The sequence below is a fragment of the Arvicanthis niloticus genome, chromosome 26 (assembly GCF_011762505.2).
Source record: "Arvicanthis niloticus isolate mArvNil1 chromosome 26, mArvNil1.pat.X, whole genome shotgun sequence".
NCBI lineage: Eukaryota > Metazoa > Chordata > Mammalia > Rodentia > Muridae > Arvicanthis > Arvicanthis niloticus.
In genome coordinates this window covers 5,032,215-5,047,349 of record NC_133434.1, presented here as the reverse complement: position 1 = coordinate 5,047,349, position 15,135 = coordinate 5,032,215, and the positions used below count along the sequence as shown (strand labels likewise).

At 40.6% G+C, this 15,135-nt stretch overlaps 2 protein-coding genes across 5 annotated transcripts; one reads left to right on the top strand and one right to left on the bottom strand.

Annotated features, from left to right (window-relative positions):
* Nucleotides 1-3,500: 3,500 nt before the first annotated feature.
* On the top strand, nucleotides 3,501-13,395 carry Hyls1 (HYLS1 centriolar and ciliogenesis associated). Its single transcript, XM_076924637.1, has 4 exons — nucleotides 3,501-4,148; nucleotides 5,698-5,748; nucleotides 10,094-10,217; nucleotides 12,099-13,395. The coding sequence occupies exons 3-4, from the start codon at nucleotides 10,204-10,206 to the stop codon at nucleotides 13,042-13,044; spliced, it is 960 nt and encodes a 319-aa protein (XP_076780752.1). The 5' UTR covers nucleotides 3,501-4,148; nucleotides 5,698-5,748; nucleotides 10,094-10,203; the 3' UTR covers nucleotides 13,045-13,395.
* Nucleotides 7,036-14,765, bottom strand: Pus3 (pseudouridine synthase 3). Of its 4 annotated transcripts, XM_076924635.1 has the most exons (5): nucleotides 14,596-14,623; nucleotides 12,937-13,047; nucleotides 9,093-9,500; nucleotides 8,425-8,990; nucleotides 7,036-7,750 (listed from the first exon to the last, which is right to left on the bottom strand). In XM_076924635.1, the coding sequence occupies exons 3-5, from the start codon at nucleotides 9,465-9,467 to the stop codon at nucleotides 7,252-7,254; spliced, it is 1,440 nt and encodes a 479-aa protein (XP_076780750.1). In that variant the 5' UTR covers nucleotides 9,468-9,500; nucleotides 12,937-13,047; nucleotides 14,596-14,623; the 3' UTR covers nucleotides 7,036-7,251. The 4 variants fall into 4 exon arrangements, with proteins under 4 accessions (XP_076780750.1, XP_076780747.1, XP_076780751.1 ...); XM_076924632.1 differs by lacking the exon at nucleotides 12,937-13,047 and having other exon boundaries at nucleotides 14,596-14,765; XM_076924636.1 differs by lacking the exons at nucleotides 12,937-13,047; nucleotides 14,596-14,623 and adding an exon at nucleotides 14,221-14,561.
* Between the last annotated feature and the right edge of the window lie 370 nt (nucleotides 14,766-15,135).

Sequence of the window (15,135 nt, the reverse complement as noted above, 5' to 3'; positions counted from 1 at the left end):
TCCTACAGCTGATAAACACCCTCAGCAAAGCGACTGGATACAAAATTAACTCAAGAAAATCAGTAACCCTCCTTTATAGAAATGATAAACAGGCCGAGAAAGAAATTAGGGAAACAATACCCATTCCAATAGCCATGAATAATATAAAATATCTTGGTGTAACTCCAACCAAGTAAGTGAAAGACCTGTATGACAAGAACTTCAAGTCCCTGAAGAAAGAAATTGAAGAAGATATTAGAAGATGGAAAGATTTCCCACGCTCATGGATAGGTAGGATTAACGTAGTGAAAATAGCCATCTTACTAAAAGCAATCTACAGATTCAATGCAATCCCCATCAAAATTCCAATATAATTTCTTTCTAATATAATTTTTATATACCTTGAACTTCATATGAAAAACAAAAAACCCAGGATAGCCTGAACAATAAAAGAACTTTGGAAGGAATCACCATCCCTGACCTTAAGCTGTACTGCAGAGCAGTAGTGATTTAAAAAAAAAAAAAAAACCTGCATGTTACTGGTACAGAAACAGACATGTTAATCAGTGGAATTGAATCGAAGACCCAGAAATAAACCCACATACCTATGGACACTTTATTTTTAATAAAGAAGCCAAAACCATACAGTGGGGATGAAAGACATCTTCAATAAATGGTGCTGGTCTAACTGGATGTCTACACGTAAAAGAATGAAAATAGATCCATATTTATCACCCTGCACAAAACTCAAGTCCAAGTGGCTCAAGGACCTCAACATAAAACCAGATACACTAAATCTCATAGAAAAGAAAGTGGGAAATAGCCTTGAATGCATTGGTACAGGAGACAATATCCTGAACAGAACACCAATGGCACAGGCTCTAAGATCAACAATTGATAAATAGGACCTCATAAAACTGCAAATCTTCTGTAAGGCAACGGACACTGTCAATAGGACAAATTGGCAGCCTACAGATTGGGAGAGGATCTTCACCAACCCTACGTTTGACAGAGGTCTAATATCCAAATTAGTAAATTTGTAAATCAAATTTGTAAATCAAAACAACTCTGAGGTTCTATCTTACATCCATTAGAATGGTTAAAATAAAAAAACTCAAGTGATAGCACATGCTGGCGAGGATGTGGAGCAAGGGGAACACTTCTTCAATGCTGGTGGAAGTGCAAACTTGTCAACCACTTTGAAAAGCAATTTGGTGGTTTCTCAGAAAACTGGGAAGAGTGCTACCTCAAAACCCAGCTATACCACTCCTGGCATATACCCAAAAGATGTTCTAACATCCCACAAAGACATTTGCTCAACTATGTCAATAGCAGCTTAATTCATAATAGCTAGACACTGGAAATAGTCTAGATGTCCCTCATCTGAAGAACAGATTAAGAAAATGTGGTACATCTACACAATGGAATACCATTCAGCTGTTAAAAACAAGGGCATCATGAATTCTGAAGGCAAATGGGAGGAACTTGAGAATATCATCCTGAGTGAGTGTCTTAGTTAGGGTTTTACTGCTGTGAACAGACACCATGGCCAAGGCAACTCCCATAAGGACAACATTTAATTGGGGCTGGCTTAAAGGTTCAGAGATTCAGTCCAGTATCATCAGGGCTGAAGCATGGCAGCATCCAGGTAGGCATGGTGCAGGGGGAGTTGAAAGGTCAACATCTTCATCTGCAGGCCTCTAAGAGAAGACTAACTTCCAAGCAGCTAGGACTAGGGTCTTAAAGCCCATGCCCACAGTGACATACCTACTCTAACAAGGCCATACCTCCTTATAAGGTGCCATTCTTTGTCACAAGCATATACAAACCAACACAGTGAGGTAACCCAGTCCCAAAAAGACATGTACAGCATGTACTCACTTATAAGTGGATACTAGCCATAAAATACAGGTACCATGCTACACGCCACAGATCCAAAGGATCTAAACAAGTCAGGATATAATCAGAGAACTGCAACTGGAGGGATTTAAAATGTCAACAGAGGGGTAAGGAAATCAAAGACACCACAAAAGGCTGGTTAACTTAAGCATGACCATAGAACCAGTTGAAAACATTCGAACCTGTAAATAAAGATGCTGAGGGGCTAAAATACTGCACCTAGTTGGGGGGGGGGGGGGGGGGGGGGGCAAACAAGAGAACTAAAGCGGCAGTCAAAAGGTAAGGAAGACACTAGGATTCATCAAAATCCAACTTTAGAAAGTAAACTATAAAGAAAATGGAAGTATTTCTAGAAAAGAAATGAGGTAAACTGACCAAGCACAATGTGCAACTCTGAATACTGACTTGGAGAAGCAAGTGAAAACTTCAACACTGGATATAGTACTATTGTTATGTTGATCTTCCTTTGCTGGGCAGCAAAGCACAGTCCTCCTACCAGAGGGAAGAGGATCCTGGTATCAGGCCAGCCTGGGCTACATGGCAAGCTCCTAGCTTGAGGTACAGAAACAATGCTGAATGTCCAAAAGTAGGCAAGAAAATGAATCATCTAACCTTGTTTGAGACACATTAACTGGAGGTTCTATGCTAAAGAAAATCCTGTGCAAGCATTACATGAAGACAGGATGTTTGTCCTGGGCAAAGAATATGTGTACTAAAGTAATGGTACATTGTCCATCAAGGGATAGTCATTCAGCTTCCAATAAATCCTCAGCCTCCTAAGTACAGCGAAGGCCCTGAAATAAAACTAAGTAGGTAAGTGATAAGATTGTTTGGAAGAGTTAAGCTAGCTTTCTTTCTTTCTTTCTTTCTTTCTTTCTTTCTTTCTTTCTTTCTTTTTTTGAGGGGGGCGTGTTTATGTATGAAGAGGACAATAATACCCCTTTATGAGAAAACCATGTGGTTACTAGGAATTGAACTCAGGACCAATGGAAGAGCAGTCTGTGCTGTTAACCCCATCTTTACAGACCAGCTTTCTAGATTTTAAGAAATAAGCACCTGCCTATTTGTGTTAGAAAAGACAACCGTCAGAATTTGGACAAAATTCTTTGGATTCGACGCATACCAATGACTAGAAAGTTAAACTATGTGGGCCTCTTTTCCGATCTTACCCTCAACAATCCCCAAAGCACTAGGGCCCTTTTTTTTTTTTTTTTCAGGTAAGTACGCAAATAATTTTAAACATCAGGCATATATATAATATAGTATATATATATACTATATATTATATACTACTACATATTATATGTTATATAACATACTGCTATACTACTACTCGTATATATTATATACTATATGATATATAATATATACTATATAGATATTATATACTACTATAATACTACTATATAGTATACATTATATACTATATTATATATAGTATATATAGTATATAACATATATATACTGTAGATAATACATATAGTATATATATACTACTCTTCTGAACGTACTCTTAACAAAAGCAAAACTATTATATATATTACAGTTTTGCTTTTGTTAAGAGTACGTTCAGAAGAGAAGAGTAGTAATAGTGCATTCTGGAACAGCGCATATGGTGCCGCGGGGACGACGGCGACTAGCATTGGTCAGGCCGTCCTACCGCCTGGGGTTGCAGAGGACGCCGACTCAGGAGCCGGGCCAGCCGCGCCCCAGAACCCTCCCCTCCGCTTCCCTCCGATGACACCGGCCACTGCCAGGAGTGGCTGCGCCACCGAGCAGGGCCAGCCCGCGGCCCAACCGCCAGACTAACACCCAGACAACCAGGGAACGTCTTCCGCGCCACTGCCGGGCGGGTTTCCACTTCAGCGGCACGCCCCGAACCTCGCTTCCCGACCCGAGGAGGCGGGCTTAGAGAAAATGCGCACCAATCGTTATGTAGATGTAGAGAACGTCTGGCCTCTGGACCAACGAGAGAGCTGGTGGGCGGAGCCAAGGGCGTGGGCTCGCTCCGGGATTTAAACTTGAACAGCGGACCGTTAACGACTACTCTGAGCGTGGAGGAGTTGTGCGCCTGCGCGGGTGGGAAACAGTGCTCGGCGGCCAGCGACGACTGCTAGACCCTCGGCAGCGGCTGCTGAGGCTGGTGAGGATCGCGGAGCCGGGGCGGTGGACCTTTCCTGCGACAGGGTGCAGCGGAGACCCGCGCTCCTTCCCTCGGCCGCTGCGCGTGGATTCGCGTTTTTCTTCCCTGCCAGGCTCTTGCGTTGAAGGTAAATCTCGGCGTGCGTTGCTCCGGACGTCTTTAACCCGCTGCCGGGTCACAGGCCGCCCATACCCCCAGGTCACAATGTAACGTACACCCTGCCTGCGCCACCTTTTCACGGCGGGCAAGCGAGCGGACTGAGCTCTCCCTGCCAGCGTGGAAACCGGGACGGGTCCCTGGGGAAGACGAGCTCCCGGCACGCCCGTGGCCAGATGGTGACACTGGTATTGTTATTGTTGGAAGAGCAGGGAAGTAGCCTCACGTTTGGGTTACACCTTTCGTGGATTCGTGCGTACCACCGGCTGCCCATACCGTTTGCTTAAGATTTAGGATAGCAGGTGAAACCGAAGGAACCCCTCTAGGTGATCCTACTCCAGGGAGAGAGAAACCTTATGAAAGCTGTACAATACAAACAAAAATATTACAATGACCTTTTTTTCCAAGTTGGTTAGGTTTTTCAGTGTGCCGTGCTAATGAAAAAATAGAAGCACTCTAACGCGTGTATCGAGGTAATAATCTGTTTTTCTAGAGAGCAGTTTGCCATTTGATTTAGAAGTTAAATTGCACTATAACTTCAGTTGCAGCCAAATCCAGGAATTTAAAGGGTTAAAAAATCCCACCCTCTGAATCTTTTCAGCTGTAATTAGGTAATCCTGGAGCATTAAACTGTTTTGTTTTGTTTTTTTTTTAAGAAAAGATAAAAGAGGTATTTTAGTCAATATTACCTATATTTATCCTCAAAAGATAAGATGGTTTAGCTTCTCTTGAGATCGTTGTGTTTTATTTAAAAAGCAAAGGAACTGAGTATAACCTGTAAACATGAAAGCATTTCACTTTCTTAGCATCTACATATTTGAGGTGTAAAAATGAAGACACAATTTGAACACCAAGGAACAGGACTTTATCACTGTCTGTAAGGATGCCATTAAACATCATCTTGGCTTTAGCCTAAAATCACTCCAGGCCAGCTCTAGAAGAGATACATACATGTCTCAATTAAACTTCAAACCTTTGGAAATAATCCCACTTTTTAAATGAAGTAAGCTTTAAGCCCTACTTTACATTTTTCTAACATTCAGTCCTAATTTGGAGTTTGTATAAATACTACCTCTCTGAAGTAATTTTGTAAAAATACATGTAGGAGCTTCTCATTTGCTGCTTCTGTGATGACTGACAATAAGACAGCAATCCATTTTCTTTTTTATTGGAAGAACCTCTTGAAAGGATTTGCCTTTGCCCTGAACTGTTGCTTCTGTAGACTCCTGGAGTGCAACGCCCTTTAGTTAGGGCTTGTTACCCCCAGTGTACTGTTGCTTCTGTAGACTCCTGGAGTGCAACACCCTTTAGTTAGGGCTTGTTACCCCCAGTGTACTGTTGCTTCTGTAGACTCCTGGAGTGCAACACCCTTTAGTTAGGGCTTGTTACCCCCAGTGTACTGTTGCTTCTGTAGACTCCTGGAGTGCAACACCCTTTAGTTAGGGCTTGTTACCCCCAGTGTACTGTTGCTTTGGAGTTGACTTTTTAAATGTTTCTTAAAGTCCGTTTTTCTTTTCTAGGTTTCCTTTTTGTTAACTCAAATACAGCCAGTCAATGCAAACCAAAATAAGGTAAGAAATTGCTCTGAGGACCAGAGTTGGGATCCCAGCGCCCAATGCATGGCTCACAAATGCCTCTAATTCCAGCTCCAAGAAATCCAGATGCTTTCTCCTGACCTCTGTGGACACCCATGTGTACACAGACACATAAAATTTTTCAGAATTTTAAAAATTAAAGGAGAAAGCAGTCCTTTCTAGAATGCTACCTGACAGCTGACTTGTGTCACTGCTCTCCTGGCTCCTGTGCTGGGCTGTGAAGGCTGTACTGTGTTGTACCAGTCCTCACTCTCCTGAAGCTCTTTGATCCTCTAAACTGGAACTCTTTTCCTGAAGTCTTTGATTCTATGCTGTACTTTCCCCCAGGAGCTCTAGCGCTTAGGCAGTAGTATCACAGAATACTGTAATACGTTTGTGTTTACATGTTCCTTTATTTAGCAGTTTCAGAACATGATGTGCTTTGAGTCTTGAACTTAAGAACTAGTTACTTGCTGATTGGTAAATAAAAAATGCTTAGGTTTTGTCTAGTAAATCTGCATAACACTACTGTAGTGACAAGTTACTAAGGTAGAACCGTAAGTTATTTTGCTATGGTATTTATTGTTAGGATAATGAATTAAGAATTGCGTACACTTGAGTAAATATTAGCACTTGTAAGTATTAGCAATGCTTCTGCTACATAATTTCCTTTTAAATCTTCTCCATGGCTCTAGAAAATAATGTGACACACTGCTTACCTAATTTAACCTTTTGTCAATTTCCAGCCATACTAAGTATTTGCTAATTTCCAACCCTTTAAACAACTTGTATATTCCACCTTAGACTCCAAGCTTTTTCATGTGTGGTTGTTGAGAAAGGGTTTCTAATAGCCCAGGCTGTCCTTGAAGTCACTGTGTGGTGAAGAGATGACTTTGAACTAGATTCTGTCTCCACCCAAAGGCTGGAGGTATAGGTGTGTGTCTCTGCACCTCGAGACTCAAACTTTTTTCCTTCCTCTGTCTTCAAGTTCTGCAAAGTTAAGCCTTCCAGAACTTGGTCAACAAGAACCAAAATGTTTTTACAACTGTAAAGGGTCCTAAGATGAGTTCAATATATCGTTTTTTCAAAACCTAAAAGTATCCTGCCCTTAGTAAAATGTTTGCCAGCCTCTGCACTTAGCTGCCTCATTAAAAACATGCTATGCAGCCTGGAGTTCGGCGGATGCCAGGCAGCTTCATGCCTGGCACAGAATGCATCTAGCTATCTTTAACTGATGAATTCTTAGAAAGTAAGACACTTTGGCAAAGGTAAGAACAACAAATCTATTTGTAGACCAGGCTTTAATGGATTTGAACACAAGGCACAAATTTCCAGGTGCATATAACTGACAAGCGCCTTTTGCTTCCTTCATTTCACAGTTCGTTTGGATTAGAGAATATACCCTTTACCGTTTAAGAACCTGTTAGGCCTTTGCCAGTCATTAGAATTTTAACTGGCTGTTTCTCCCTGGATCCTGGTAGAGATGCTGGCTTCCTGGGATTATACAATGGTGTTAATTTCTGCATCTATTATACAAATCCTCTTTGTTGGATTCTCTAAAACAGGATTTTCTTCTTTGTGAGCACAGTCCCTTTTGGCTTTCTTTTCTTCCTTATGGAGTAAATGTGGGTTTTCAATTCGTCCTCTTCGTACAAAATGCTGGATCCGGGATTCCAGTCCTTGGCATTTAGGGCGATCCATGAGGGGCTTATATGTACGCATTTTCACTCCTTCTACAAAGGCACTAGTGTGCTTGATGACAGAGGGTTGAATGTTTCTCCATTCTGTTGCTTCCTCTATCTTTGTTCCTGCTGCACATGGTACCATGGCAGAGTCCAGTCCTTGTAGCATACTGTATAGCATTTGAGTTTTAACAGCATGATTAGCCCATAGCTGTTGTAGGTGGGTAACATTGAATTCCTGAACCTCGTGATCATAAATCCACTTGATATTTTCAAATTTACAGTCATACAAGACTAGAGGAAATTCAACAGCCATGCTAAAGAGAAACAAGTATGAGAATACACAGCAGTTAGCCAATGGTTCTTTTTTAAAATACTTAGCTTTAGTTGAAAATTGGGGGCCAGGGAAGAGCCACTAATGTCAATGGTAACTATCTTAATCTGGAGCAAAACAAAAAAAGTAACAATCAATTTGACCTGTACTAAGTAAATGTCAGTGGTAACAAATCATCAAGATATGGGTTGATAGGGCTCCCCATCATACAGAAAAGTTAGAGCAGTTTGTCTACAGTTGTTTGTGACATTGTCACAACCTAAGGATGAAGTACTGGAACAATGAGAAAACTAGTAGATAGCACCCCTCTTACATGTCCTAACGTTCTACAAATTACAAATGTATAGAGAAAATTGAGGCGATGGCTCAGTGACTAAGAGCATTAGCTGTTCTTCCAGAGGACCCAGGTTCGATTCCCAGTACCCACACAGTGACCCACAACCTTCTATACCTCCAGTTCCAAAATATCTGACACCGTGACCTTTGGCCTATGTGGTTTTCAGGTACACAGGTAGTTCTCAGACATACATGTATGCAAAAAACCCATACACATAAAATAAAGTCTTTTAAAAGTATAAAGTTTAGTGAGGGCAGTCTCATTGGTGAGTAATTTCAATAATAGGAGGGACAAGAATAAACTAGTTTGATTTAACTTACCTATATTGAGGTTTCTGGGGATTTTTCTGTATGTTCAGCAATTCATCAATAATCTCTGGCTTCTCCATTCCTTGGCCAATCAGGAAGAGGATAGCCATCATACACCGAACTTGATGATACAAGAATGCCTGGCCAATCACTTCAAATTGACATAACTGGAAAGGTTCTTGCCTTCTCTCCTCACCTGGGCTCTGGGTCACTAGTTGTACTTGTGCAGACAGAATAGTCCTCTGAAAATTAATCACTCCATTGGCTACATCCATTTTACACAAGTTTCTGAAATCATGAGTGCCAACATATTTCTGAGCTGCATAATTCATGGTTGTAATATCTAAATCAGCACGAGGGAAAAAATAGCGGTACGTCCGCTCAAGACAGCTAAACCTAGCACTAAAGCTAGGTTCTACAGGGGCCCAGGCCAGCACTCGGATGTCTGCAGGGAGCACACGATTGAGAATGTGAGTATATCGGATCTCTTTAGCAACATCATCTGCTTCATCTTTTAAATCAGAACCTTCTGAACCCCTGTTCCTTGGAAACTGAGAACGTAGGTCCAGAGAAATCACCTGTGGAATTACAGAAACTGTTTCAGAGATATCAAGACTCAGTATGTACACTCAGATTTTCCTGTTATTACTGATTCTGAGAAACAAAGTATTGGCCCTTACCTGTCCAAAGGCACTGACTCCTTTGTCTGTTCGACCACACCGGTGATAGTTGGATGTCTGTCTGCTTTCTACTAGTCGGGTCTTAGTTAAAGCCTCAAACAGTTTCTCTTCAATGGTATTGCTTGTGTTTTCCTGACTGGCAAAGCCCTGGTATCCCCAACCTAGATAGGCTATTTTTAGAGCTACATGTCTGCAGCTATGAGCACTGAAATCAAAAACACGCTTAGCTTTTCCAGAGCCTGAAGAATTTTCTCTGAGGCTTGAGTCTTTGATATTGTTGGCCTGTTCTTTCTTAAGTCTTTCCACCTCCTGCTCCAGTTCTTTTACTCTGTTGAGGAGTTTCTCAATCTGGTTTCTGTCTGTGTTTTCAGCCATGACATCCCCAGAAAGAAATCATGCAGGTCCACCCTGTGGAAAGATAAGTGAGGTGATATATCAGTTTCAGTGCTGGTTCCTTTGGTGATGTCAGTGTCACGTGATTAAATATCTAGACCGAGCATGGTAGTGCAAGATTAGAGTCCTAGTACTTGAGAGATAGACAGAAGGATAAGTTTTAGGAGGCCAGTCAGGGCTATAGAACAAGATACTACCTCAAGAAAACAAAAGAATAGCTAAGACTTAATTTGATATTAAAGAGTATAGGTTTTGCTTGCCCGGCATGCCCAAAATTACTGGTTTATTATGTATTCATCGCTCAAATACTGTTCTTTCATAGTCTATATGGCTACTTCATAAAAGGAAATGGAAAAAAAAAATCACCCTTTTTTAAATTTAGGGAAATGTCTCAATTTCATTTCTTTGTCACTAGCCAAGATGACAGAGGACTCAGGTTGGCCATTTTCTCACTATAACATTTCCTCTTGATTTCTTGGTACATTTGTCCAGTATTTTTAATGGTAAGAATTATTTATGTGGGCTACTTATGACTGTTTCTATTGTTTTATAATATTTCAAGTAAGGGGCCTATATGTTGTTATCTAATGTTCTGTTTTGTTCTAAAGGTGGCACAACAGAAGCTATCTTCATTGAAGAAATACTATCCATGATTATATTATATTTCCCACTGGGAGGAGAACCTGGAGACAAATTTTCCATACTTTAAGCAGTTTTAATGGCAGAAAGAAGGTAATTACTGACTTTTTACAACCAAATTTCATGTGTTTATAAAAGGTTTCTAATCACAGTTGGGTTAGTCTGACATAATTTGGATCTAGAAGGTGAAATTTGTGATGCATTTCAGTAACCAAAGGGCAGTGATGACAGTGTCAACACTGAGGTGGCTCTACTAATCTGTGACTGTGGTTACTTGGTTAGCATTTCTACGTCTGTTCTAAGGCTGTGTCTTAAAGTTCCATTTTAATCCTTGGAGTTTATTTATGATAGAAGGTTAAACATTTAAATCTTGTAAGTCAAACTAAAATTACTAGAAGACAGGAAAATGCTCTTTTGGTTTTTCAAGACAGGGTTTCTCTGTGTAGCCCTGGCTAACCTAGAACTCGATCTGTAGACCAGGCTGACCTTGAATTCAGAACTCTACCTGCCTCTAGCTCCCAACTGCTAGGATTAAGCCTTTTCCTATATTATTAAATCATCCGAGAGAGCTTTTGGGAGGAGCAATACTAGCAACTGGACTTAGAGCCTCCTGTGTGTGCAATCACTCCTGTCACTAAGCTATGTCCCTAGCAGAAAGGAATCTCTAAGTAAAACACTATAAAACCCAAGAACTGTAGGAGAAAGAAAAGCAACTACCTAAAAAATAAAACACTTAGGCTAGCAAGAATAGACTTTAAAAGATTAACAACAAACAAAACTTGGGGATGTAGCACAATGGTAGAACACCTGCCTGACTTATATGCAAAGACCTAGGTTTGATTTCACACTTAGAAGTTGTATATAACTTAGGATGTAAAGATAATCAGTTTTAATATAAAGATGAATAAAATGTTAACAAACTGAGAGGCAAATGAGCAGAGACCAGCTATTTCATGCAAAAGAAGAAAAAGCTTATGAAAGTCTGTCCAAGCATATGAAGAGAGTTGGAATTATGGAAGAGTCCACAAGGATGAGAAATTTGATGGTATTATCACTATGGAGGGAGGGGTGAAAAACAAGTGATCAGTCTAGATTATGTCAGTGAGGGACTGGATGAACTTGGCAAAATGTTAAATGGTGAAGTAAGTTTTCCTATACTGACAGAGCTGAATCACCACAACTCTGTAAAGTTCAGAGAGGCCTTACACCATGTTCTTTATAGTGGGGAAAAAAAATCAGTCTGAATGTGGAAAATTCTAGAAAACTGCTAAGAAATTGCCTTCTAGAAAAATTTCATTGAGAGGAAATCCATGCTTAAAATTATGCATGATTTTTCAATTTCAAGAGAAAAAGGAAACAAAGTGGCAAGCAATAGATTACCTACCTTAAATCCACTCAGGAAATCAACCACTGGGTGTTGAAGATAATGTATATTCAAATTATTTTTTTTAGAACAGATTTATCTTAGGAGTATATGCGTTCACATGTATGTTATGTGCATGTATAATGTTATTCTTTTGATGTTCGGGTTATATCACTTAGGAATAAAAGCAAGGACTAGGTGTGATTCAAACTGCCTGAACTACAATTCCAGCTCTGCTATTTACTAGCTATATACCTTTTGGAAAGTTAACTTCTTGGAGCTTCCTGTGAAAAGGAATTAAGCCTAAAATATAAGGATTACATGGATTAATAAAACACCTAAGAGTGAGGCCATATATATATAAAGCATTCTCTAAGCATGTTATAGAATGTTCACTAAGCAACATGCTCCATTACATGTAGTCTCAAGCTTTACATAGCTTTACCTATGCAGAACTCAGCCCGTATCATGTGATAAGGCAATAGAAAGTGTAAGAAATGAATGTAAGAAATAGGTATCTCTACCAAAACCATCTGCCATTTTCCATAGCAGTAAGATGGAGACAAGAAGAAGCACATTAGGTAGAAACTGACCAATGTTATCTCTTACAGACAAGCTTATAGTGTACAGGAAGCAGTGGAGCAACTGATAGGACCTGGTGGACAAAAATGGGCCAATATGGATCCAGAAGAACGAATGTTAGCTGCTGCTACAGCATTTACACATATCTGTGCAGGGCAAGGTGAAGGAGATACAAGGAGAGAAGCCCAGGCTGGCCAGTATGATCCCTACAGTAAAGCCTCAGTAACACCAGGAAAGAGACCTGCTCTTCCTATGCACCTGCATGTCCCATATACAGGAAGCCACGTCCCATATACAGGAAGCCGTGTCACCTCAACTGTTTCAGAGACGTCCCAAAAATGCAGAAAACCAGTGAAGAGGAAGGTGCTCCGAAGAAAGCCAGATGGGGAAGTGCTAGTGACAGATGAGTCTGTTGTCAGTGAGTCTGAGTCTGGTACAGAAAGTGATTTGGATCTCTGGGACTTGAGACACAGGCTGATGAACCTGCAATTCCAAGACGGCACAGAATCCCCAGTTGGCACTTCACAAAAATATAACCTACCATGTGAATACCCAGGAGTTTCACAAGAAGATCAGCTCATTTGCTATCTACGAAGAGAAGAAATGGGCCCTCCTGTTTATGAACAAGACTTGATTGTTGCCAGCAGACCCAAGTCCTTTATTCTCCCCAGACTGGATCAGTTAAGCCGAAACCGGGGCAAGATAGACCGAGTAGCCAGATACTTTGAGTACAAAAGGGACTGGGATTCAATGCGGTTTCCTGGTGAAGACCATAGAAAGGAGTTACGATGGAGTGTCCGAGGGCAAATGCTTTCCCGAACAGAACCTCAGTCCAAGCCTCAACATGTGTATGTTCCAAACAATTACCTAGTACCAACTGAGAAGAAAAGATCTGCCCTTCGTTGGGGTGTCCGTTGTGACCTTGCAAATGGTGTCATGCCCAAGAAGCTTCCCTTTCCTCTTTCTCCTTCTTAAGTCCTTTAAAAAAAAAAAAAAAAAAAAAAAAAAGTTTCTCCTACCAAAGGATTTAGAATAACCTAGTTCTTTATCTCTCCTTTAAATACAACTGCCTTGAAAAGCAGGCAGAACACAGAATAAATACTTCACTGGTTCTTCCTATCATTGTTGGTATGTCACATAGATACCACACACCACTTGAATTTCCAAATTGCCATTCTCAAATACAGCAATTGGTGGGGGCTGGGGGCGGGGTGTCTACTGAAATTTGTCAAAGTGCCATTTTGAAAAGACTTGTAAACTGGTGGTTTTTTTTTTTTTTTTTTAATTTAATATTAAGCTCATCTATTAAAGAATTTTGGAAAATGACGAGTTTGGACCTTGTTTTAAGTATTTCCCAATATAAAAGGCCTTTGGATCTAGGGTGTGATTCCCCCTCTGACCACCTAATGATACTCAAAAAGGTTTTGTATATAGCCTGACATGAAACCGGATCCAAATGAACTAGACTGGTATAGACCTTGATAGTCCAGTGAGAAATATCTAAAACTCAGTTGTCTCTTTCAAACACCAAATTTAGGCCTGAAAGCTGAGTGCTTGCTCAAGAAGGAAAAACACTAAACAATAAGCACTGGCAATTACTAGCTGCTATAACATTTTCTGAACAATATTTAATGCTATAGATAGAATACATTTACATAGTTTTACCCACTGCAAGACACATTATCAAGAAGAAAAATAATCAGGACTCAGCTACTTATTGAGTACACTCGAAGAAAGTAAAAACTCAGTTGTATATCAGAGCCAGAACTAGGCCACAAATGCCTGGGAATACATAGTAAGTGGTACACTGTAAATCAAACAGCCAGACCGGTCCTACATTTAGAGCACAGGGAAAAATTTAAACTCAGTTCTAAGGGCAGGATTAAAAGTATATCAGCTTTTCAAAACCCCTTGGTTTGGGGGGAAAAAATGATTTACTTTTACCTGAACTTCAAAGTTCAAATTACCAAAATGAGAAGGTTTTTCAAGGTAAGTCTCCCAGTATTACTAAGTATCCTTATAACCAAGAATTGGGCCAGGAGATCAATCCAGTCACCAGGCAGATTTTTTTAAAGTCATGACCCCAAGACTAATGTTCTAAACTTATTTAAATGTTTAGATAGATAGGTAGGTAGATAGATAGATAGATACCTTTGTAATAAAGGGTTCGAGACGCACTACGATCATTAACTCTGAAAAGTAGTGTAAAGAAAAACCCAAAATAAGCAATTTCCTGCCACCTCTTGCTCCCATAGCATCTTTAATGGACTTTCTACTGTTTACATCTGAGCGATTTTGGTGTAGTATAGGCCCTCTAAACTAGTTGCAGACTCTAAGCCCCGCTGGTGAGATTTCTTAGCTCCAAGACGTTCCAGGCACGACACGGCATGCGTTGTCCTAAGTCCCACTTCATACACCAAGGCCTTCTTGGAGCACTTAAGTACCAGGGTAGGAGGTAGCAGTTCAGCCTCCATCTGTTCATTCCTCTCTAGAACTCAAAGCTGCCACCTCAGAGTACACACTTACCTTCCGGTCCTCAATGCGCGGCCATGCGACTAGCCGGAAGTGGTGGCTTTCCGTCTTTAGTAAGCATGCGCGGCCTCACTAAACGTGCGCTTGCGTTTCTGGGAAATGTAGTTCCGAAGGCCCGGCGTGGCTTTTAAGCCGAAGCCCACCGCATGCGCAGGTTTCTGTGATGCAGCTTCCCCTTTACCACAAGACAAAATACAAGAACAAATGGCGAAATTATAGTCTGGTCTAAAATGAGAGAAAAGAGATTTTCAAATACTGTCTATCCTGTATGAAAACTAAGATACTGTCCCAATCTTGCACATCGTTTAATTAACAGAAATTTAACATTGAGAGTCGAAATGTTTACTATTAGATGTAAATATAAGGGCTAAAGGGAAACGCTATGACCTGAAAACATTGAAAGATTGCAACAGAACAGGCCAAGGAATTCTGCTTCAGCACCACGGAGAGATCATGGCTACAGTTCTGAATTTCTGCTTTTGACAATTATATAAATGTTGCCTCAACTCCTAAAATTCCAGTCGGAAAACTGAA